This window comes from Haemaphysalis longicornis, unplaced genomic scaffold, assembly GCF_048455015.1.
Source record: "Haemaphysalis longicornis isolate Haplotype H1 unplaced genomic scaffold, Haemaphysalis longicornis Haplotype H1 scaffold_10, whole genome shotgun sequence".
NCBI classification, from domain to species: Eukaryota; Metazoa; Arthropoda; class Arachnida; order Ixodida; family Ixodidae; genus Haemaphysalis; species Haemaphysalis longicornis.
Window position 1 is genome coordinate 2,221,360 of NW_027526204.1, and position 25,051 is coordinate 2,246,410.

The window sequence follows — 25,051 nt, forward strand, 5'->3', positions numbered from 1 at the left end:
TTGGCATCGGACACGATCAGCTGTGCAAGTTTTGTGCCATTCTTGGTCTACCAAAACCACTGCACCAAAAGACGTTCCACAACATTGCCAAGAAAGTTCATGTTGCGGCCACAAAAGTCGTCTCTGACAACCTTGCTGAAGCAAGGCAAGTAACTGCGTTGCAAGCTGGTCAGACTGACATCTGAGTGATGTTTGATGGTACTTGGCAGAAGCAAAGACACAAGAGCCACAACAGTGTTGGCACTGCCATTTCTCTAGACACTGGCCTCTGCCTGGATTTTGAGGTGCTGTCAAACTACTTGCAGCCACCAAAAGCTTGATGAGCAAGAGGAGGAAGTGTGGCAAGCCTTTCATGCCTCTGTGTGTGAAAAAAATGTCGACTGCTCATCCCATGCCATGGAAACGGAAGCAGCACTGCGCATCTGGCACAGGACTGTATCGTACAACCTGCAGTTCACTGTAGTGGAGACTGCCACTGCTCTCACGGTGTTGTGGTTCAACAGGGGCCACACTAGCTTTGAGCCAGTTCTCCAAGAACTGGGAATCTTCCCTCCAGAAGAACTGGTTAGACTAAGCAGTGCAAGTGACCAGCGGAGGATCAGGCAGATGTCTGCCAGGCTGACTGCTGTGGCTAGGTCCCATCACCACAGCTTGGTGAAATGGGCCTGTACCGAGGACTCCACCCGCAAGAACCGTGAGGGTGCAACTTATGCAGCAGGAGCGTTCTAGTTTTAGTACCTCAATGTGGGCATTTCAGACTACAGTATATCCCCACCAAGTTTCATGTTGTTTGAGCAAGAATTTCAGAATCTGCCAAAGAAATAAACTTTCAATTGCGTTTTTCTCAGTTTGTTGTTTTTGTCCATTTTCTGAGTTTGTGCACACTTATTTTCCCACTTAAACAATGAACTTTTGCACATATGTTCATTATAACATGTAGAGTGCCGAAATCTTGTCAATTATGCCATTTGTCTCCTTCGATATTTCTGACAGTCATAAAACAAAAATATGCAGAACAAGAAAAGGCACACTTCCAGTCACCTTTCTTTCATGGTGAGGAAAATGAATATAGTACCACTTTTTCAGGTAGATTTGGGCACTCTGCAGTTCAAAAGGAACCACCTAGGCTATTTTAAAACTTTAGGTAAAAATTTTTACTATAGACAATAGTGTGCACAAAAAAGCCATTTTTCTGCCCGTCATGCTGCGTAAAATTTCAGCCAGAGCAGATATTTGAAATCTGATTGCATATATGACAAGAGGAGCTCAAGCTTTACAAGCTGCAAAAAAAAGTTGTTTCGAGGGAGGAGCATGTCCCTTTAAAAGTCATTTTACTTGCCACGCCCCCCCTTTTAATTAAGTAGCCTCCCAAAGCCCCCTAGCATGCTGCACGATCAAGAAACGAGGCCGGCGGTGCACTAGCGATACGTCTGTGCTCCTACACGGCAATCCCTTGTAGAAGCTTCCCTCGAAGTGTGTGCTGTTTTGTTTTTTCTGTGGGTGACACTGTGCACGCCCCTTGTGATAAACAGTTGCACAGTAGCCGACTGCTGCTGGGCATTCCGGGCTTTCAAACCGAGGCACCGTGGCCAGCTGTCCCGTAGGAGTGAAGGCTCACAGATTCCAGGTGATGAAGCTTCTAATAAATCTAGTTTAGAGAGCACACTTGTCCCGTCCTGGTTCTTGGGTGTCCTCGTGCCCTAGTTTTTAGGAAAGCATGTCCACCTGGCCCCTGTGAGGGACCTTTGCACCTCGCTGATAACACACTTGTGCCCACAAGGCCTCCTTGTTTTTCCCTGGCACTGGTGTTGTTGAAATGTAGAACACTGTGCAATAGGGTGCCAACCCGCGCGCAAGGCGAAGATTCCTCCTCACAGAAGGGGCAAACAACGCTCTTGCAACAGAAGAGGCCAGGCATGACAACAGCCCCCCACTGTCCTGCTGTTCGAGTCCCCTCCTTTGCCCGCTGTTGGTGCGAGCTGAGTGCCTGCTTCTGGCAGATCTACCCACTGGCCAGCCCACACCCTTGCTTATGCGCTGGCACAGGGAACGGCAGCTACTGCCACACACTGGTACAGTAGAACCCGAATACTACGCCTTTCAAGGGTGTCGTATGACCGGGGTGTTGTATTATCGGGGCATGGGATGGGTAAATGCCGGCCTGGTAGGTGGTCTCACGTGACAGGTGGGCTAAGAACTTATTTAAACTACTACATTTACCCGCTTAATTGCGAACCCCTATTTGAAACCAAAGGTTTCTAAAAATAAAACGCCCATTTTATGCACCCCCTATTTACAGCCTGCCAGCCCTGCACCTCGAGTGCACAAGGCAAGGCCGGCGTGGTTGCGCAAACTGAGAGGGGAACTGCCGAGGCCAAGCAAAACGAACGAGGCAAAACACGGGGCAAAGAAAGGAGTGTGAAAGGCACTTGAATCGAGCGGGCGAAGATGTTCAGCCACCACCCTGGAGTTTGCGTCGTACGTGTTTTTGCGGTCCGCCAACCACCTGCGCTTTGACTTCTCGCAGTTGCCGCGGTGGCGTTCTGCTGCCGTGTGGGGCCAGTACCCGTCTGCTTGCTTGCGCGCCTGTTCAGCAAGTGACCTTTGCACATCAACCAGCATCAAACAGGGGCTTAGAATAAAGAGACGTCGGGACGAGGCGGTGAACCGGTGTAAAGGATGGGAAATTTATCCCCACCACGGTTTGTCGTAGGAAGCGGACCGCACACCCCAGAGCGCTGCACACTCAGGGTTTTTAATTCACTGTCTCTGTGGGGAGTTGGCTGGGACCACAGTGATCCGTCTTAAGTCATAAGACCGGGGGACGTATCAGCAAGGTTCCACTGTGCTGCACTGGTTAGGCATGGAAGGGGCTAAATTTGTGGAGTTGACACACTACCTAACATATTGACATCGTTGTAGGTTGGCCCATTACTTCAAATTTGAAAACCCGAACTTGGGGGGTCAACCTACAATTTAAACTGAAACTTGCACTGCTGGCAATGGCCAGCCAAACGAGAAATCGGGGACAAAATGGCATAGTTGCCACTGTGAGTTAGCTTTCGAACTCGGCCTATTGTGTATAGTTGTTATGGCAAAAGTTTGTTTGGAATACTTTTTTTTTTTCCCTCTTACTGGGCTCCCAGTAATATATGTAGCATCTTCCTTTTGTTGTTTCTGGGCGCGCTCACGAGCAGCATCGTGTCGCCGGTGCTGGGGGTGGTAGTGATGCTGGTGATCACCGGTGGTCTGACGGGGCAACTTCAGTCGCTTGATGTGAGCATAAATAAGTCTTTCAAGGACCTCTTGTGCTGCGAATACAACGCGTGGCTGTTGGCAGACAATCAACAGCTCACAGTGAAGAGAACCTCCCTTCCTGGCTATGTTGTATGGGTGGATTTGCGTGCAATGTTGCGATGTGGTCCCACCTCACGACGACGTGCCGTGAGAGCCAGCAGCGGTGACGGCAGCAGCAGCAGCAGCCCCAGCGAATACACTGACACTAGCGAAGACGAGCTGCAGGTCAGGTGACCAATATATTTTGGTGTGGCCTGCCATTTTCGTTTCCATTTTTTCCCCTATGTTGATGTACATTCGGGCTGAGTGTAAACACGGTAGACCTGCCCCTGGCCTGCGCATGGCTGGCAGACCGGCCCTGCAGTGCGTCGACGCATCCCACTGGGCACTGCTGCTCACCTCGCCCACCGCTGTTCTGCTATGCCTCCTCCTTGTTGTCCCCCCCCCCCTTTTGCACACTTGCTCCCCCAGCAGCAGCACAGCCACCCCTGGTGCCCTCGCTCACCTTGAGGGAGAGGCGCTGTGCCTCAAGCAGGGCGGCCACCTGCTTGTCCGCTGCCACCAGCTCCACCAGGGACACCAGGGGGCCCTCGTCTGCATGGCACAAAGCGGGAGACGCCCTTTCTGCTGGCAGGATTCACACAGCCCCCTTTGACACTGACTCGCACACTGAACACGAAACTTGAGAAACCAGCCCGGTGGAGAAAACTGAAAACAAGCAAGCGTGGTGGTTGGTGTGGCATCGCACCAACAGGGGGAGGTTCATGCACCATGTTCCACACGGCTGGTGGTCCCGCCCTGGCAAAACACAGCGCACCAACGAACAGGACGGCCAGAAAGAGGCACAACACAAATGCTCGTTCGTTGGTGCACCGTGTTTTTCCCAAGATGATGTAGCAACTCACCCAGCTTTCAGTGTTGCCCCCGCAGGGCCCCTACCTGGCTCGTCACTGTTCATCAGAACGGAACTCCAATCAAAAACAAAGTTGCATATGTGAGCAACAAGGTGGCACGCTCCTGCAGGAATCATCTTGTGCGCTTTCATGAGCAATGCTGTCATTAAATATTTCCCACGATAGTGAGCCTCAAGCTGCTCATTGAGGACAGCATGGGCCTTCTGAACTGCCTTGGCACATCCCGCACTACTCAAGCAAGTAATCACGTCCCACGCAGCTACGTTGCGCACATCACGTGCGCTAAACCTGCTGGTGGACGCGGACAACGCTGCTATCCATAGATGGCGCTTTCCCTTTCCAACTGGCAGGGGGAGCATTCTGGAAGTTCCAAAGCATTCCCAGCTCCTTGCAAGGCCAAAGCATTGCACCCGGCACAGCTTTCATGCAAGAGAGCATTTCTACATAAGGGACAATCATTGCATAGGCCGCACCAAAGTTGGGCTGTCGGTAAACAGCGGATTGCGGCCCAAAGTGCAGCTTCACTGCAGTGGGCCAGTCTCTGCCCGGCATCATCCCACCAGGTCATTAGCACAAGGGCATCAAGATGCTCAGCCTCACTGTGGCTAGCGACTAGCTTTTGGCCAACCTTGAAGCCGAAACCAGCCAGGTGGAGAAAATATATCTTCAGAAATTTGGAGAACTGTATATTAGTGCATAGCATTTTTACACCGCTTGTCTACACTGCGAGTTCTTTACAGCGAGATTTGGCTATGCATAGCCAAATATGTTTCGTTATTTTATTGTTTTTAGGTTTTCTTTCGCTTCTTTTTGCCAATGATGCGAATTTACACTATTATAGTGATTTACTTCAATTATGCATTTTTGTGGAAATGCTGCAGGACGTTACACTGTTGGCTCATTTTTTTCCACATTTTTATTCGTATTTCCAACATTCTTTTCCAGGCTTTTTCAGTCTGCCTCCATTTTTAGAGGAGATGCATACTTTTGATTTTGTCATTTCATCTTGTCATGTATTTTGTAGTTTTTTAAAATTCTGATGATGATGATGGTTAGTGTTTAATGGTGCAAGGCCAACAAGGGCAAAGAGCGCCAGAGAAGAGGTTATTTAATGAAGAGAAGTGATTACCACACAAGGGTAGGTATAAAAACGTGTAAACCGAACATAGTAAAATCAATTAAAGATAATGGTGATGACAAGGGTAGGTATAAAAACGTGTAAACCGAACATAGTAAAATCAATTAAAGATAATGGTGATGGCTGGTGTATAGGGCCAAATTCGATTATGTGTGATAGGAGATGAGGTTTAAAAACTTGACGTCTGACAAATACTCAAACACACGGAAACCATGGCATCGTCACCTAGAAACAACGATGGATGTAGGGGAATATGTTGTCTGTAGAGTTCTCTGAAGTGCTTGTGTCGTGTTGTGTGAAGTGCCTTGCATGTGATTAGTATGTGCACTACGGATAGGGCCTCTCCGCACCTGTTGCACTGGGGCCTAGAAGATCCCGTCAGCAGATACGAGTGCGTCGCATGGGTGTGCCCTATTCGCAGCCTACCCAAGGCGACTTCCGTGTGTCTGTTGTGTGAGTCAGCTGTGTACCGTCCCAAGTGTGGCTTTATTACATGTAGTTTGTTGTCTGTCTGTTCATCCCAGTGTGTTTGCCATGTTCTGAGCAAGTGTTGTCTTATGTATGGCTTGAGGTCTGTATAGGGTACCGTTGCATTGTCTACAGTGTTTCTGAGTGCAGCAGCGGCCCTCTCGTCTGCCAACTCGTTCCCAGCAATCCCAGCGTGTCCTGGGACCCAGCAGAGGAGCAGCCGATGCTTTTGTGCATACACGGACATGATGGTGTTGAATACAAGATTAACTATGTGGTTTTTGGGGGGCTTATGCGAACCACACTCAAGGAATCTGTGTAGATGACAGACTTCGGAATTTGATTTTCAAGTATGTGTCGTACAATCACTAAAATTCCATACGCTTCTGCTGAAAAAATTGTTGTGTGCACGCTCATGGTTCTGGCTGCATTGAAATTCAGACCATGAGAAGCGCAGGAGACCATAGTGGAGGTTTTAGAAGCGTCACTGCAGAATTCTGCAAATGGGTATTTAAACTGCAGAGACAGAAAGTGCTGCAGTATTGCAGCTCGCGGTACCCGATTTTTGTCAAGTTTTATAAAAGAAAGGGTCACAGGATACAGGGCGAACTTGTCAAGGTGGTAAAATGTTTAAAAAGGGTGACCTGTACACATCTAAAAACGAAGCGCTGAGATCCGAGGCTCGCTCTCTCACTCGAAGTGAAAAGGGCAGAGGAACGGATGGGCGATTTACAAACAGCACGGATGTGGATGTGTTGTTAAAGACAGGATAAAAAGGATGTTTATTCAGCGATGAAATCTTAAAAGCATAAAGTAAGTCTATGTACGTCCGCTGGTTCTCAAGGCTCCACTTATTACACTCGACATACAGACTCTCGACAGGGCTAGTGCGAAAAGCACCCGACGCAAGCCGTAGCCCGAAGTGCAGCACTGGGTCAAGCATTCGCAACACTGTTTTAGTCGCCGACCCATATACCACACTGCCATAGTCTAAACAAGAACCAACCAAAGCAGTATAGAGCCGCAGTAGGAGTTCTTTGTCAGCCCCATAGGATTGGTGGGAGAGTACCTTAAGGATATTCATTGTTTTCATACATTTATGCTTAAGTTTTTTGATATGTGGGATGAATGTGAGTTTGTGGTCAAACACCACACCTAAAAACTTGTGCTCCTTGCTCCCAGGAAGCGACACGCCATTAAGAGTAATGTCTGGGCAGCAGCACATCGGACGCAATGGCAAACCCATTTTGTCTTATCGTGCAGGTCTTCGCTGTTTTGCTTCTTGTGCAACCACTGCACACATGCGCCCGGTTTGGACTGATCGGACAAGTGCTTCATCTGGACGACAACTCATCCGCCCCACATGACCACTGTGCCATCAGCGACGTCTTCTTGCCGCTCATCGCCTCTTCTGCGCTTGCGGCCTCATCGGTGACGTCAGACCACGTGGCTTCAATGGCGCTTATAAAGAGCCGCCTTTCGACGGACATGATCAGTGGGCTTGGCAGCAGCACATCGGACGCAATGGCAAACCCGTTTTGTCTTATCGTGCAGGTTAGTACTTACTTGCCTGCAAAATGTATTCGTAGCGACAATCGTTTTTTAGTGTTGCTGCCTTGCCCACTTGCTGTCGGAAGTGTTTTACTCGATGTCCTGTCTTTCAAAATAAGTCTTTTAACTTGTGGCGACGTTGGGGCAAATCCGGGTCTTGCAGAGAATGAACTTCTGCTTCAGATTCTTGCAGGCCAGGCCACCATGACTGCCTCAATAAACAATGTACTGGAAAAACAGGGAAAGATAGAAGCAGATATTGCAGGAATTACTGATAGATTGAATGCTCTTGATGCCCAAATGGCGGCCCTTAATGCTCTGAAAACAGAAGTAAACAACGTAGGATCGACGGTCGCCAAACTTGAAGGGCTCATGACAGCTTTAGCCAACAAGGTTGACGAACTAGAAAATAGGAGCAGGAGAAACAACTTGATTGTGTTCGGTTTAGAGGAAGAAAGTAACGAAAAACCTGAAGACCTTATCACTGCCATTAAAGATACATTGTTTAAAGAAAAACTCGAAGTGACCACAGACAGCACTGAAACATGCCACAGATTGGGTAAAAAGAGCGGCAATTGCCGCCCTGTAATTGTTAAGTTCTTCGACTTCCGTGAAAAAATGGCAGTGTTAATGGCTTGCCCCAAACTCAAAGGAACTACTGTCTCGATATCAGAGGATTTTTCTTCCAATATTCGAGAAATTAGAAAAAAGCTATGGCAAAGTTCATCCGAAGAGCGCGAAAATGGGGCAAAGGTCAAACTAGTCTTTGACAAATTAAGCGTGGACGGGACTATGTTCACTTGGGATGATAAAAAGAACAAGCGGTGCAAAATCTCCAAGACTGTTAAATGACCTCCAAAACAAAACAGACGAACCAAAGAAGCCCTTTCCATTTTAAATATCAATTGTCGAAGTGTAGTTAATAAAACAGCCCAGCTAGAAAGTGTGCTACTTTCCCACGGTCCTGACATAGCAGTGCTCACAGAAACATGGTTACACGAGGATATATACGACAGTGAATTTGTGCCAAAGAATTACAATGTTTTTCGTAGAGATCGTGGGAGCCGAGGAGGAGGGGTCGCCGTTCTTTTCAAAAAATCCGTAAAGGTCGTGAGAATGCCTGATGTGGAAGAGATGGAAAGTGTTTTTTGCAAAGTGTTTATTAATAATGTTGCATATGTTCTTGGAGCCATTTATAGGCCTCCAAATTCTTCAATTGGTATTTTAAAACATTCAAAAGATTACCTAAGTTGCAACGTAAAACAGGACGACAAAATTATTCTCACGGGGGATTTCAACTTGCCAAACATAAATTGGGCCGCGCTGTCATCCCGCTCAGACAATGTTGTAGAAAATGAAATCCTTGACATTGCGTTTAGCTTTGATCTATTGCAGATTGTGAACGATCCTACTAGAATACAAAAGGATTCAGAGTCTATTCTGGACCTGTTTTTTGTGAGCGGCAATATAAAGGAACATGCTTTATGCGAAGTGGTGCCAGGTACCTCTGATCATAAAGCAGTTGTACTAACCTTAACCGCCGTCACCATAACTCGGCGCAATGACATTCATTATTTCCCCAATTTTTCCCGTGCCGATCACGAATCCATCATTGATATGTTGGATTTACAGTACGACAATTTTAAAGATAACACTTGCAGTGTCGACGCATTATGGCATACATTTAAAGGCGTTGTTCGTGAGTGTATTCAGCGATTTGTGCCTTTGATAGGAAGAAAAACCACGAAACACAACCCCTGGGTTACTCGGGATACATTGCACCTACAACGAAAGTTGAAGAGACTGAAGAAAAAGTCGAGAAAGAAAGGTGGTAATGAATTAAAATCAACTATTGAAAAAATATCCCTAAAATTAAAACAGCAAGTTACGCAAGACAAAGAAAAGTACTTTAGCACTCAGCTTCCATCCTTTATTAAATCCTGCCCAGAAAAGTTCTGGAGAGCTATTAGCCCCCGCAGCAGCTCTTTGATTCCTTTTTAATTGATGGAAAGCTTGTGAATGACCAAACCATAGCTTGCTCGGCTTTTAACAGTCATTTCAAAGCAGTGTTTACGAAGGACAATGCCCGACTCCCGAATTTTAGTCTGGATCTCCCCCCTGTTCCTGATATTTCTATTTCTGAGCATGGTGTATTTAATTTGTTACTGCAACTTGATGTTAAAAAATCCATGGGACCTGATGGTATTTCCAATGCCTTCTTGAAGCAATATGCTGAGTGGTGCGCAAAATATTTATGCATCCTGTATACCAGATCTCTGAATGAAGGTGTTGTACCGGAAGACTGGAAAACCGCTAAAATTAAACCCTTGCATAAAAATGGTGACAAAGTATGCATTTCTAACTACCGCCCTATTTCCCTGACATCAACAACGTGCAAATTACTGGAACATATTATCCATAAACACCTGATTAAATTTCTCGACGAACATAATGTCTTGACGAATGCACAACATGATTTTCGGCGCGGGTATTCCACTACGACACAATTAGTTGAAACTGTTCATGATTTTTCACAGGCAATAAATGAAGGTAAACAGATCGATGTTATATTTATGGATTTCCGTAAAGCATTTGACAAAGTCTCGCATTCTAAATTACTGCACAAATTAGGCTGTATAATCAGAAACGAAAAAATACTAACATGGATCAAAGCCTACTTGTCGAACCGTAACCAATTTGTTGTTCTGAAAGAAGCTTGTTCAGGCAAAGTAACAGTTGATTCCGGTGTCCCTCAGGGATCGGTTCTAGGCCCGCTCTTATTTTTGTTGTTTATAAATGACATTGTCACAGACCTGTCAGTTCCAGTTAAACTATACGCTGATGATTGTGTATTATATGAGAAAATTAGTTCCGTTGAAGATCAGGCCAGGCTAAACGAAAACTTTGTGAAAGTAATTTCTTGGTGCGATAAGTGGCAAATGTCAATAAACTTTGAAAAAACGGTATTTATGAGAATAACACATAAAAAGCGACCGCTTTTGTTTTTTTACACAGCAAACAACGTTTTACTTTCAGAAGTACAGGAGTACAAATATCTCGGTGTTTGGATTTCAAATGACCTGTCTTGGACGAAGCATATTGATGTTGTAACCGCAAAATGTCTTCGGAAACTTTTTTTCTTAAGGCGTTCGTTAAAGTCCGCCACACCCGATCTACGCCTTCTTGCCTACAATTCAATAATTCGCCCGATAATGGAGTACGCAGTCGTCATTTGGGACCCTTTCAGTTCAGTTCAGTTCAGTTCAGTTCACTTTCACTAGGAATAATATAGAAAAATTAGAAAGAATACAAAAGAAAGCAGTTCGATTTATATATAACTCATATGGTCGCTCCTCCATTACTGAACACCTAAACAGAAGTGGGTTCCAATCAGTTTCCGAGAGAAATCGCATCTGTCGCTTAAAATTTCTTTTTCAGTTAGTCAAAGGGCACTACCGTGTAGATACGTCGCACATTTTATCCTTTTCTTCAGGTTATGCTACCAGAAAACGGCACTCCCTTATGATTACACCACTTGTTCCGCGAAATAACTGTTTTAAATACAGTGTAGACCGCTTATAACGTATGTCACGGGAGCCGCAAAAATCCGCACTATAAGCGGTACCGCACTATAACCAAAACACGCGCGAATTCAACCACATCGCCACCTATCTCTCAAGTCAACCTATATTTATCATCACTCAAACGCACAGCACTTAAAAACGAAGGCACGGTCTATATTTCGTGTTATTTTTAACATCAGCCGCTGCTGCAGGGCAAAAGCGCAGTCTCGCAAACGGGGAGCGCGGCTTTAACTTCCGTTGTGTCTGTTTTGAGACCATGGCTGCGTTTTTAGCATCTATGAACAGATGCCGCAAGACGTGATAAGAACGCCAGCAGGATTTTTTTTTTTTTTTTTTTTTTTACCCCACCTTGTGTTCACGATGCCGAAGGCGGCTGCTTATCAGCGCAACGTACTGGTGGTGGAAATCTTCGGCTTCGCGCGGCTCGAATGTTCGGAAAGGGAAAGAGCGGTGGCTTATCAGCAACAACGTTCTAAAGCGTGAACCGCGTGGTAGATTTGGTATCGCGAAAACGTGCAGTGCACGCCAGCGCGGATACAACTGGCGTGGTGTGAGCGGCGCGGTAAAAGGCGGCAACATGGCGTCGGCACTGGCCGTGAAGCGGTGCAGGCAGTTCCAGTAAGTTCCAGCGACCGCTTCGAACCGCTCGCTGAAATGCCGCACGGGGCGCAAGCGAAGATGCTCATGCAAGAAAGGAGCTAATAATGTGGGCGAAAAGTGGAATATAAACTGCCATCCACGCTGCTTGTGAAAGCGCCCATCAAAAAATACCGCGGTGGTAAGCCTAAACATCTCTGGCGCGGCTAGCCGGCTCGGAGCGCTTCGAATCTCCCGCCATTACGTACGCGTCTCCCCATTGGTGCAAGTCGTCAGGCTCCTCCCACTGCCACGCGAAGAAGCCACCGCGAGCGCGGAATCGTCGACACGAGCACGAAAAAAAAAAAAAAGCGCAACGCTGATGTGCACGATTCGTGCGCGAAAACGGGCCATGCGGTTCACGATTAATAAAATCAACTTGCCGTGCGCGGATGGGGAGACTGTCGCTATCTTCCGAGATGCATCAAGCAAGGTCAGTTGTGGTTATCAAGTACGCACGAACTAAAGGGTGCCTATTTTTTTTTTCTTTGGGTGTCTACGTTAGAGGAGGGCAAGGGGTGCACGCTGCGTCAGATGGCCGATTTCACCCTTTTTTTTTTTTCTTTTGCTACCCTAAAACGATGCCTCAGCTGCGCCGGTCGATCAGCAGGCCCTCCAAAAACCGCACTATAAACGGTATTGTGCTTCGGCCAACCGCATCTTAAGCGGTATGCTTATGCATTGAGTTCTATGGGAGGCAAACCGGTGGTCGCAAAAACCCGCGTTATATCCGGTCCCGCACTATAAGCGGTTACGTTATAAATGGTCTACACTGTATTCTTTTTTCACACGTACCATTGTAGATTGGAATGACCTGGCGAATGATGTTGTTTCATTAAGTTCATTATCTTTATTCGAGTCGCACTTGCTTTGATTGTTGTTGTGGTCTTTTGTTTCTATTACCTGCCATCGACTATGTTTCTGTATAACTTTGTGTCATGTTATGTACTCGTTACAAAGATGTAACCCACCCTGCTAAGGTCTCGTTACGAGATCGCAGTATCTACAAATAAATAAATAAATAAATAAATAAATAAATAAATATGGACCCCACGCTTCCTGGAGAACACAATGCAAGAGCTTTTTACAGTATTCAATTTAAAACCATTCTTGTCTGCCCAGCCGGCAAGTTTCTTGATGCCGAGCTGGACTTGAAGTTCGCATATTGACATATTACATGATTTAAAAGATATCTGCACGTCATCTACATACACGGAATAAGAGATTGTAGGTGGCAGTGCCTTTCCAAGGGAGTTCATCTTAACTATGAAGAGGGTACAGCTCAACACGCCACCTTGCAGTACGCCATTTTCTTGCACGTAAACCTTTGAGAGTGCACAACCAACTCTTACTCGAAATGTTCTTTCCGACAGGTAACTAACAAGGGTGTTTAACATGTTACCCGAGACACCGAATGACTTGAGGTCACTAAGGATCTCGTAGCGCCAAGCGGTGTCGTAGGCCTTCTCAAGGTCGAAAAACACAGTTACCCTTAATATACGATTCAAGAGCTACGAGTTGATCATTCGTGGATCGCCCCGCCCTGAAGCCTGCCTGGCAGCTCTCGAGAAGACCGTTGTACTCAACGAAGTACACGAGCCTGCGATTTATCATCTTCTCGAGAAGCTTGCACAGGCAGCTCGTCAAGGCTATAGGACGGTAACTTGAGGGGGACGACGGGTCGTTTCCCTCCTTCAAGAAAGCCACAACTATGGCCTCCCTCCAAGAGTGCGGGATGTGCCCCAAAAGCCATATTTTATTATATAGATTTAGAAGTGCTTCAAGTGTGTCTGCGTGTAGGTGTTGTATCATTGTATATGTGATGTTGTCTGGGCCTGGAGCTGAGGGTTTACACGTGCTCAATGCAGCCCTCAGCTCATGCAGTGAAAACTGAATTATAAGAAGATGGTGACCTATTGTTATCTAGTATAGGCTTCTTGTCGGCCGTTTGTTTGTGTTTCATGAAAGTGTTTGTGTAGTGTGCAGAGCTGGAAACGTGTTGGAAGTGTTGTGCAAGAGTGTTAGCCTGGTCTTTGAGTGTGTCCCCTGTTGTACTGACCAGGGGCAGGATACGTGTATGCTGTCCTTTAAGTTTGCGTATTCTTGTCCATACCTTGTGTGTGTCCGTGTATGAGTTAATGGATGTAAGGAAGGTGCGCCAACTCTCTCGCTTTGCCTCACGGCGCACACGTTTTCCTAACGCCTTGGCCCGTTTGAACAAAATGAGGTTACCCGAAGTGGGGTACCGACGTAAGGTACCCCACGCCTTGTTCTGGGCCTCTCACGCCCGCCTACAGTCCTCATTCCACCACGGCCTCCGCTGGTTGCGCGGGGCACCAGAGGCATGGGGAATGGACCTTTCGGCGGCGGCGAGGATGTGCGCCGTGAGCAGTTGGGTAGCTTCTTCAACGTGTAGGTGTCCTATGGATGTGTGGTGTAGTTTAGATGAATCTGTAAATGTATTCCAGTTTGCTCTTGCTTCATTAAACCTGTTCTGGGAAGATGGACTGCATGGGCCTTTACCTATGTATGTGAGTGAGGTGGGGAAATGGTCACTACCGTATAGGCCCGTGCCCACGCCCCAATCAAGACAAGGAAAAAGAACTGCGGACCCAATTGCCAAGTCTAGGTGTGAATAAGTGTTGTGTCCTAATTATAGTATGTAGGCTGTTTCTGGTTAAAAAGACATGCTCCCGACGATGTTAAGAATTTCTCAATGAGGTGTCCTCTGGCATCTGTGCGAGCAAAGCCCCAAAGAGAGTTATGTGCATTCAGGTCACCTATGAGAATGTATGGTTTGGGTAACAGATCAACCAGACCCTCAAAATCTGAGCTGGAGAGCTGGAAGTCAGGAGGGATGTACACAGAACATAGTGTTATAAGCCTATTGAAGATTATCGTTCGGATGGCAACACCTTCAAGAATGGTCTGTAGTTCGACAGTGTGGCCTGCCAAGGATTGTCGGGCAATGATGGCCACACCACCACCTGTGTCCTTCCTAAATATAATGTAATTGTTTAAGAAATTTGTGTGTTTCGAGTTTAAATGCGTTTCTTGGAGGTACATCACACTTGGCTGTTTGCAATAAAATATTTCTTAGATATCATCGAGATTTTTAATGAGGCCTCTGCAGTTCCACTGGATGATATTTTCTCTTCCCATTGTTTAAGTTTAGAGCAACTGGAATATGTGTGTGTTTATGTGTCGACTTTAAGGGCTTGGACTCTTGGGAGGGTTTTTTTTTACTTGTCTACTGACCTGGACGCCGCAGCCCGTTCCTTTCGCTGCGATGAAAGTAGGAAGGGCTCGGCGTCCATGTCATCATCTGAAGGCAAGGGTGTGCCCAGCGGACTGGGCCCCCTTGACTTGGTACCCTTTCGGGTGTTCTTTGCCTCTACGCTGCCAGATGGCCCAGGCAGTGAGGCGAGGGAGGCGGTCGCTGCTACTGCCTCCGTCTCCATCTCCTCCGTGCCCTCGCGTGTGCTTTGGGCCGGTGGAGAGGAAGCAGTGGACGCAGCGGCATCCCCAACAGACGTGGTAGCCACCACAGCCGCTGCTGGCTGGGCAAGTGGCGTGGTGACCGGGGCGGCTGCCACTGGCAGCCTCGTGGGGGGCGGGGGCGGGAGCAAATCAGCTGCGCTGTATTGCGTCGCCGCCGAAACCAGGCTCCGCTCCGCCCCCCGGCGAGCAGCGTCGGCATACCATCCTCTTGCGGGCCTCCGGAAAGCTGATGTTCTCATTGACCTTGAAAGTGATTATTTGTTTTTCCCGTTTGAACTTTTCGCATGATCGTGAAAACGCGGCATGAGGTCGATGGCAATTGGGACAAGTGAAGTTGCTAGCATCACAGTTGTCTGCAGAATGGTGAGCTTGCCCACACTTCACACATGTGAGTTTACTGCGGCAGGAGTTCGTACCGTGCCCATAACGCTGGCACTTGAAGCAGCGGCGTGGATTTGGCACATACGGGCACGTGGGACATCGGTGGAAACCTGCCGTCCCTGCTTCCGGTAGTGGGGTTCTATCAAAAGTCAGAATACCGTATTTACTCGCATATTCCTCGCACTTTTTTTTCGGAAAAGTCAATGCAAAATTAGGGGTGCGAGAATTATGCAGGGAAAAAATCCAGTGCACAGTGTTGCCAATTGGCCTTATGCCAATCCCGCTAAATGTAGCGGTCGTTTTTTGTATATGTAAGCTCAGCGTTGCCAACAGCAGATATTTCTTTTTATTTTATTGTTTACAACGTAAACAGTCTCCCGTCGATCAGCGATCATGAAATTGCTGCCTTTGCTTTCTGGCGCGCGCCCTATCTCGTCGTCGTGCGTGCCCTACCTACTCCAGTAACGCATGTTGTAAGTCGGTGACGCCAAAGTGCCTGCCTGCGGCACTGTTGCCGTGTTCGATCGCGTACTCTTTCGCTTTCAATTTGAAACCGGCAGTATAGCTGGCGTTCTTCCACATGGCGAAGCGGCACCAAGCACAAAACAAAGAGATCAAAAAGTTCTCAAAATGGCAGCGAGCTATCCACCACTGACGCGAGTGATTCACTGACTGCTGCCACTCAACGACGGGACCACGACGGCGACACGACGGCACGACAGCGGGTTGTGCGAACACCGTCTATAGTTCATCTCACAAGCTAGCTGCAGCACTGTGGAGGCTACATTGTTATCAATAGTGCGCCCACTGAGGGCGCCTAATCCGCCGTGAAGGGGGTCCTGAAAAGACACTCCATTCTCCCCTCTCGGCAAGTGGCACCGCACGGCCCCGGTGCCTTTTGTCGCTTCCATCGCGGTGAGTTAGGCGCCCTGAGGGGGACAACAATGTAGCCTCCACAGTGCTGCAGCTAGCTTGTGAGATGAACTATAGTTGCGCGCACGCGAAACATGCGCGAAACCGGCTCAAGGACAGTGTGAGTAGCGTGCTAGGGCGCCTGTTAGGGAGTAGCCATGCAGGTTGTTAGGGCGCCTCAATGGCCTTGGATACACAGCGCTCTCCGCCGAACGGAGAGGCGGCGGGGGAGGGCGCGCGTTGGAGAGCGCGTGCACCATGCGGGTTTCGCGAGCAGGCAACTTTCGCCGCTGCAAAGTTGGGGGTGCGAGGATTATGCGAGGAACCAAAAAATCAAAGTTTTGGTGGCTCACATTAGGGGTGCGAGGATTACGCGAGTGCGAGGATTACGCGAGTAAATACGGTAATGTGCTTTCTTTTGACTTCTTTGTTGTCTCGCCTTAATGTGACCCTTTGGTCACGCAGTCCTTCTAGGAGGTCGGTTTCTGTTTCATTGACGAGATCGAGTTTAGAGATGACGCCTTGGGAAGAGTTTAGGGTTCTATGGGGAGTGACTGTTATTTCAAGATCATGGATTCTGGTTTGTTGCAGAAGCTTATTCGCCTGCTCTTTGTGGCTGACTTCAACGAGCACATCTCCGGAAGAAAGTTTTTTTTGCCTTGTAGTTCTTTCCTGCAACACTCTCGGTGAACTTTGCTACGAGGAAGACTGATTTTTCACTTACGGGGGTTTCTTTATTTACAGATTGCATCACAAGGAAGCGAGGATAGTTGTCCTTGCTTCGAAGGTCAATGGTCGGTTGCGGTTTGAGAGTTACATCGGTGCGGGCCCTCTTCAGGGTCCGATCATTTGGAGGGGGCGGTTTTGACAATACCACATAGCATAGTATAGAAGCAGGGGACGGGGGTACTTCCTTCGCTCAGGTTACCCTGATACCGAGAGAGGTCCCGGAGCTCCCTGCCTGGTAAACAGACAGGGAGCCCATCCGCCGGAGCTTGACCTGGGCTCCGACGGCCACCGTTTGTGGTTTCTGCCCTTCACCTTAAAACTCGTAGCCGCGGTTGGATCCAGCTTATGTATGGGGGATCGGGGTCCGCGGTGTTGCCAACACCGTCACCAAGATTACTCAAAGTGACCCGTGCGGGTTTTTCAAAATTCTGTCTGACCAGGATAGGATTGAACGCGTTACTTCTACCAATTATGCATTTTTGTGCAAATGCAGGGCGTTACACGGCCCTGGCTGTGGGGGCACTCAGCATAGAATGCCATGCATTAAAAGGAAATTCCATGCATTAGAAGGAAATTGCGCGGTGGGTGCATGCTGACCTGTTCCTCACGCAATAATGTTTGACTTCGTGGTAGTGGTATTGCAGAGAGTGTAAGCAATGAAGTATGCCACGGTCAAGTTAAATCGCCATAAAATGCGAGTTGCCCAACCAATCCGGCCCAATGGAACCCTCACCAACCCAAGAGTTTTCAGGGAGGGCCAGGACTGGCATGTCAACCACGTGGGCCCCCACACCTACGACAGCCCAGTGAGGTTCGCCGATACGAGAACACAGTAGACAGTAGTGCCGAAGCAGAGCCGTTTCTTCGCGGACACCCAAAGCATGCGAGCACAAGGCTCATGCCGTCCTGGTCGTGATCGCGAGTGGGAGGCAGGCACTCACGGCGCATGACAAACAACAGTCCCCAACTGAGATGCACGGTCCGCCGCCACCTTGCTGTTCCGCCAAAGTTCCTCAGACCGGACCTTGGATATGACTCTCCGTCTCCCGTGTACGTTCGTGGCGCCAGCACACAGAGTGGTGGTGCCATCTTTCGGGGCACCGCTGAACTAGTAAAGCGCCGGAGTGGTTTTCAGAGAATCGCGTCCCTCCCCGGGATGGTGAGTCACTGGTCTCCACGATTCCCACAACTTTCCCTTTCAAATGCACGGCTTTCCAAAGACCTGTGCGCACATTGAAAGGAATAAAGTGTGCCCATAGTTCCTGAAACTCCTCTTTGGAATCCCGGCGATGCTGGCAGCCCTGCTCCATTGCAGCTGAGGGGCATCGGCATGGCACCTAGGGAACTGAACTTTGCTAAATGTTTGCCTAATAACGCATCTAAATAAAATAAAGCTTGCTTTTCCAATTAGGGGACTTATGCTGAACTACCCGTTCTAAGCCTCGGGCTGAACTTCAACGCGGCTCCTGCAAAGGACGCAAAACGGATGATGTGTGCCGTAGAAAACAACGCGGTGTTGCAGGTCGAACCCTCCAAACGTGACGAGGCACGCACTCGTGCGATTGGCGTTCTATCGCAGTTTCGGCCAAGAACGTCCCCTTCACCGCTCTCCTCGGCAGAACATGCAGCGATCACACGCCTCCAATGCAACTCGGATATAGTGGTGCTCCCGGCTGACAAAGGCAACGCTACTGTACTCCTTGACAGTGCCGAGTACCAGTCCAAAATGATGGCTCTACTTTCAGACAGCAGCACGTACCAACGCCTCGAGAAGGACCCCACACCGAAGCTGCAACGGGACTCCCAAAAGCTCCTCTCTGACACATTTCGTTGCGTACCGCCACACCACAAGTCTCTCTAGTATCGCCTGCTGTGTCATAACGGTTCTGCGCCGGCCCTATACGAATTACCCAAGATCCATAAGCCAGAAGTACCAATGTGCCCCATCGTGGATTGCACTCGCTCCCCCCTCCACAAGCTGTCCGAGTACCTGCATCGCGTGCTGCGACCACTTGTCGGGAACAGCACAACGCACGTCCTTCACTCTGGAGACTTCATAGACAAGGTACGGGACATCGCCCTGGAAGATGGCGACATCCCGGTGTCTTTTGACGTCCAGTCCCTGTTCACGAGTATACCAACGGACTTGGCAGTTGACGCATGCGTCGCAGCTCTCAAAAGAGACACAACTCTGCCAGAGCGCACGCCTATTGAAGTCCCGGATTTGCGGCGGCTCCCGAGTTTCTGCCTCGAGAACACGTACTTCACTTTCGAGCGCACGTTCTACAAGCAGGTACATGGGACAGCGATGGGCGCAGCCGTGTCAGTCACAGCAGCAAATCTTACGATGGAGGTGCTTGAGCAACGTGCACTGAATTCGTTCCGTCCTGTGCCCAAAACCTTTCTACGTTACGTAGACGATTGCTTCAGCGTGATCACAGAGGAGACACTGACTGCATTCACAGCGCACTTTAACCTTCCACATTTCTTTCGACCAACCCCTTCCCCCCTGATATTCCCTACTCGTGGTCTAGCTGGGCCGCTCCCCCTGAAAACCTACGGGCAGCCCTGTGGTCCCTCTTGGCTGCCCACATTGAAACTCTTTGTGCACCTCCGCCAAGCCCACCACCGTCGGAGGACCGTGGAACACCCCCTTCCTCCGTGGACTGATAACTCCGCGGCTCGGACTTGAGCTGCCTAATAAAGTTTCATCTCTCTCTCTCTCTGAACAGCATGGATGACGCAATCAGGTTTACCGTAGAGGAGGAGCAGCACGGCAAGATTCCGTTTCTGGACGTCCTGGTAAAGCGCGAAGAAAAGTCCTTGACGTTCAGCGTGTACAGGAAGAGCACCCATACGGGTCGCGACCTGCATTCTAAGTCTGTGAACCCTGCCTCCCACAAACGGTCTGTAATCACCTCGCTTGTAAGCCGTGCGAAGAGGGTTTGCAAGAAACCGGAAGATGTCGCCGCCGACATACAGTACGGGCATCGGGACCTCTCTGCAGTGGCTACCCTGAGTCATTTGTGCGCTCCGTGGAACGTCAGCTAGAACGTCCTGCGCTCTCCGGCAGCATGCGTGCCAATCGTCGTGCTCCGATACCGTATGTTCCTGGAATTAGCGAGCACTTGGCGCATGCAGTTCTGTGCTCCTACAGTGTACAGGTAGCGCATGTGCCAACTCAAAAGTTACAGCACTCCCTGGTGAACGTGAAGGACAAGCTCACAGAGGCAAAGTTGCCAGGCGTTGTCTACAGCATTCCCTGCGCAGATTGCCACCGAAGCTATATGTCGGCGAGACAGGAAATTTTCAGCAAAGGCTCAAGCAGCACATGTACGACGTAAGAAAGAAGAACGTGCCTTCTATCGCTCTCGCTGAGCACGCAGAAGCAACTAACCATGAAATAGATTGGGCCAATGCAAAAACAATCGGAAAAGAGAAGAACTGCACCTCTCGGCTTTATCTTGCATCCCTGCCAATCCAGACCACGGAGCACACACTTAATCGCAATGACGGCAACTTCCCCACGTGTACACACGTTGCCTACGTCACATCTTGAAGCAAACATAACCGGATCACTTTCGCCCCCACTTTTCATTGTGAACAAGGCACCCATATGGGAGCCGAAACGTCTTTCTTTGGATTTTAAACATTCTTGGTCGGTGCCAGTTTTTATTGTCATAAACTTATGTTTCTCCGGTTTTTTCTTCATGCTTACAGCAGCAGCCGCAAACGCTTGCATGGCCTCCGCAATCGGCTGCCGGCGGCGCGCCGTTGCTCCAGCCGTCCCATTCGGCGCGGAGCCAGGCGGAGAGGTGTAATTTTGTTAACTTCTATTCCCGCCGCGAGGTGGTGGCCTTAGCCTAAGGCTGAAGAGATGCTCGTCTGGCCGACGCTGCCTGCGCTTTGAGTTGTTTGAAGGACAAATCAGCCTTCGTTGTTGCGTTTTCATGCCAGAAAACTCTCAATATGTGGTCTATGTGTTTTGACTCGTTTAACTTACATTGTTTAACACCCACAATTGCCTTTGCACACGGCTGTAGAGGTCGTTTGTTTGAAAGCCGAACGTCCTAGCCTAGGGTTCTGTCATCTCGGACAGAGTGAATGCCAGCATGCTAAATTCTGTTTTCACTGTTACAGCATTTTCGCGCGATATCGCAGCGCGAAAATATGCTTTTTGCGAAAATATGGTATCCGTTGTGTGTGTGTGTGCGCATGCGTGCACACACACTATAGCCATTTGGACAGTGTATATACACACTTCTGATGCTGAAGCATAACCACATCTCTGTAAATAGTATCGCGATAAAAGTGCACGTGTGCGTGCGCACGTGCATGAAAACAGCATAATACCGATAAGCTCTCATGTATTGTTTATAGGCAGGGGACTACAATAGTCAAATAATCTGTTGGGCTTCCACAGGTACGAATCAATCATTTTTTGCGTTTTATTAATATGCGTAGGGGTCTCAAGTATCTACTGCACTCTGCCTACCAAGTTATTTGCCGTGAGTAAAAAGGTTGCGGTTTTCCACGATGCATTTCACACTGTATGCATTTTCGATGCATTTCGAAAGACTGTTTCTGAATTTCTAGATTTGCTGGGGTAATTTTCATCACATAATTTGTTGGCATGACATATAAAGGGCATTATTTTTTTCCGTGAGCATCTGTATGCACAACATCGGCCACCGTAAGCAAGTTGTTCAGGATATCAGTAATAAACACATCAAGTGGAGAACTACCAATGTTAAACTCAAGTAAAGATTTTTATGACATTACTTAGACCACGTCCAATTATGGTAGACTGGAAGTCTCTTTGTGCGTTTGTATATGCAAGCATGGATGCCAATAAATGGCACCAGCACATTTACCCTGCCTATTGCGGAAGAAATACTGATAGCCATTTGGACAGTATACCGCATTTACTCGTGTAATGAACCCACTTTTTTTCCGGAAAATTCGGCATGAATTTGGGGGGAGGGTTCACTATGCGGGAAAAAAATTGCAAGAGATTTTTAAAAGTTGAAATTTCATACAATAAAGTTGCTAAGAGAAGCGCTGTCAGAGCCTTACCATTTTCGTAAAAACACGTAGGTAATTATGTAATGAAATTTATATTTTATTTGCAACTCGCGATCGCCCCTTTTCGCCATGGAGCTTCCCTCCTCACTGAAGTCGCTTGCAGCCGCACTTTTGTTGTCAGCACCGCCTTCCGTGCCGTCAAGGCACTCCAAAATTTCTTTTCCGACAACAGCAAGCTTCCTTTGGGCTCACGAAACACACGGCGACCCCTGTTCACCGCCCAAAACCTCTCGTTTTCGCCCGTAGCCTACACGCACTGGGTCAACACTGAAGTGCCACACAGCTGCGCCATTTCCATGCGCAGCGCATTCTCCGCCACCGTAGTTAAAAACGCCGCGCAGGAGGACCACAAAAAAAGGTAGGAACACACCTGCACAACAAAACCACGGAGCGTAATGGCGAAGTCGCGTAACAGCAAGAGCAGAGGAGTACGGAGTACGTTTAGTGCTTTGTTCGCACACCGGTGGAACAAGATTAAACATAAAATAGCAGGGAAGGAGTGCGGAGTACGTTTGGTGCTTTGTTCGCACGCTGCAACGTTTTTATGGCGCAAGGTTTGTTTTGCATTCAACAGGTGGTGCACCGCAAACGCGCAATTTTTAAATTCTACGCCATGGCATTCGCGCTCACGTCTCCGGCTACCGATGAGATTTGTCTTTCTTGGAATGCATTTTTAACACTTCTGCGCGTACTGTGGCACGATATCAAGTTACTGCGATCGCCTACAGCATCAGCAATCATGCTTAAAATAAAGACATATTACCGCCGCATTTTTTATTCAGTGACGAAAAAGTAAATTCTCAACAAGAAAAGTGGGGGGAGGGTTCATTACGCGAGTAAATACGGTATATATACACTTCTGATGCTGAAGTATAACCACATCTCAGTAAGTAGTATCACAGTAAAAGTTGTGCCAAACGTTTCAAGTAGTGTCAAAGACCGCATGTTTAAAGGAGAAAAAAGGAAACGACATAAGTGGTATTTTCGTGTTTACTAATGGTTGCATTTCGGTCGGTTGAATTCCCATAATCTGGTTCTTGCTCGGAACGCACGGAACAAACATGTGCGAGATTTTCAGAAATAGAACCGGACAACGTGTTGTGCTTTGGAACTATGCGTGACTGCAAAAAAGAATACTGCTGCTCACCCAATTCGCCCATGCGTCACCCCGGCCGTAGCTCGTCTACATCGAAAATTCAAAGGCACCAGTAACTGCGTGTACCTTTCTCCTCCATTGGTGTGCAGTAACTCTTTGCTTTTATTAAACTTGTCACGCAGGCTGCGAAGGCCGAGTTTTGGTCCTCTGTGGCCGCCTGCGCCGTGGAAAGCGACCTTGGGTTATGCGCCCCCTTGTCAACTGACGCCGGGCGATGGGGACGGCTGGAGCAACGGCACGCTGCCGGTAGCCGATGGTGGAGGCCACGACTCCCGTTTCAACTTTCTGCAAGCAGCCTGCCCCACGCTTGCCCCCATTCGCCTGTATCGCAGGGGTGCCAACAGCGAAGTTCCGCAAGTGGCGTATATTGCCACGTTTACTTGTACGCTTTGTTGCCAGCCTCTGGGCACGCCCAGCTGTCTTGCCTGTGCTTGAAGCGCCCTCCTGTTCTTTCGTATGCCATGGCACAGACCACCTTACTTTGTGGCCACAGTGCTTCGCCCTGCTGTCGCTGGAGGAGAATATTCTTTGACCGCCAGTGTTCTCGACCAAATCCGATGGTTTTGGAAAGAAAAACGCAGGGGGAAACGCTGCGCAATTCAATTTGCCAACACTTGTCGACACGTACTTTGTTCACTGCTTCTTCACCGCTTGGGAAGTCAAACCAGAATATGACAAACTCGGAGAGATCCAATTATGCTTTATAGCGAGCACTCAAAGTTGTTCTGCCACTATACAGTCTAGTCCACTTATAACCATATCCAAGTGCCAAGAAAATCCCATCGTTATAACCGACAATTGTTATAAGCGGGTTGCAAAAAGAAAAGAAGCAATACAGCACTCGAAACATTTCATTCGCGTGCAAGCAAGGTCGTACTACTACTAATTCGCAGAAAATAAGCCATGCTGGGTCAGCTTTGTTTGCCGCATGCGAAGATGGTGCACACCTTTTTCAAGAGCATCTATACGTACTTCACCCAGCTGAGCTGAAGGTCGTTGCAGAAACAAAGCCCCCGAGCGACTATGTCATTTGTTGGGCTTCCTCCAAAGACACTACCCCAGTAGGTTGCGCAACTGCGTCATCAGAGTATCACTGTCACCGCTGTTTGCAGCTTGTATCTGTGCAACAATCGCCTCTTCAGTGAGGCGTTTCCAAAACATCGGCCCCGACATTTCTTTCGTGGAAAAACGGAGGCAGTTGAAGAGGCACCAACTCAAATTGACAGCCCAAGCGAACGCGTGACTCGCACGCGAGCAGCACCACGACCTCGCGAGCGGGAACGGGGACAATGCCGAAGCGGCGGCGCCGGGAGAGGGGTTCGGAAGGAAAACTTCTCTCCTCCTCTCGCTTCCTCGTTTTCCGAGGGGTGGAAGGGATGCGAACACACTGCGGCTCGTGGCCAATGTCGTCAGTGCAGTGAGCTGGTGGCAGCCTGCATTTTCCGCGCATGCTGGCGCCAGATTCAATCGTTATACAGTAAAACCTCGTTATAACGAAACGGTATATAACGAACTAATGGATATAACGAAGCAATCGTAATTCCCATAGAAATTCCCATAGATGCCCATGTATTTAAAACCTCGTTTTAACGAAGCTAAAATGTCCTTGCAATGGGTATAACGAACCATTTTTTCCCCAAAACGAGCACTTACTGACCGCTCTGCGACCGACAGGTCAATGTCTTATAGCGCGCGACGG

The 25,051-nt window shown here is 48.5% G+C and overlaps 1 protein-coding gene across 4 annotated transcripts in view; it reads right to left on the reverse strand.

Moving 5' to 3' along the window:
• The window catches only part of LOC144158118 (proteasome adapter and scaffold protein ECM29), a 293,901-nt gene that overhangs the window by 164,205 nt on the left and 104,645 nt on the right, over positions 1-25,051 (reverse strand). For all 4 annotated transcript variants that reach the window (XM_077688775.1, XM_077688773.1, XM_077688774.1 and 1 more), the window contains exon 14: positions 3,803-3,891. In XM_077688775.1, coding sequence (XP_077544901.1) covers positions 3,803-3,891 — 89 coding nt within the window. The remainder of the gene's footprint in view (positions 1-3,802; positions 3,892-25,051) is intronic.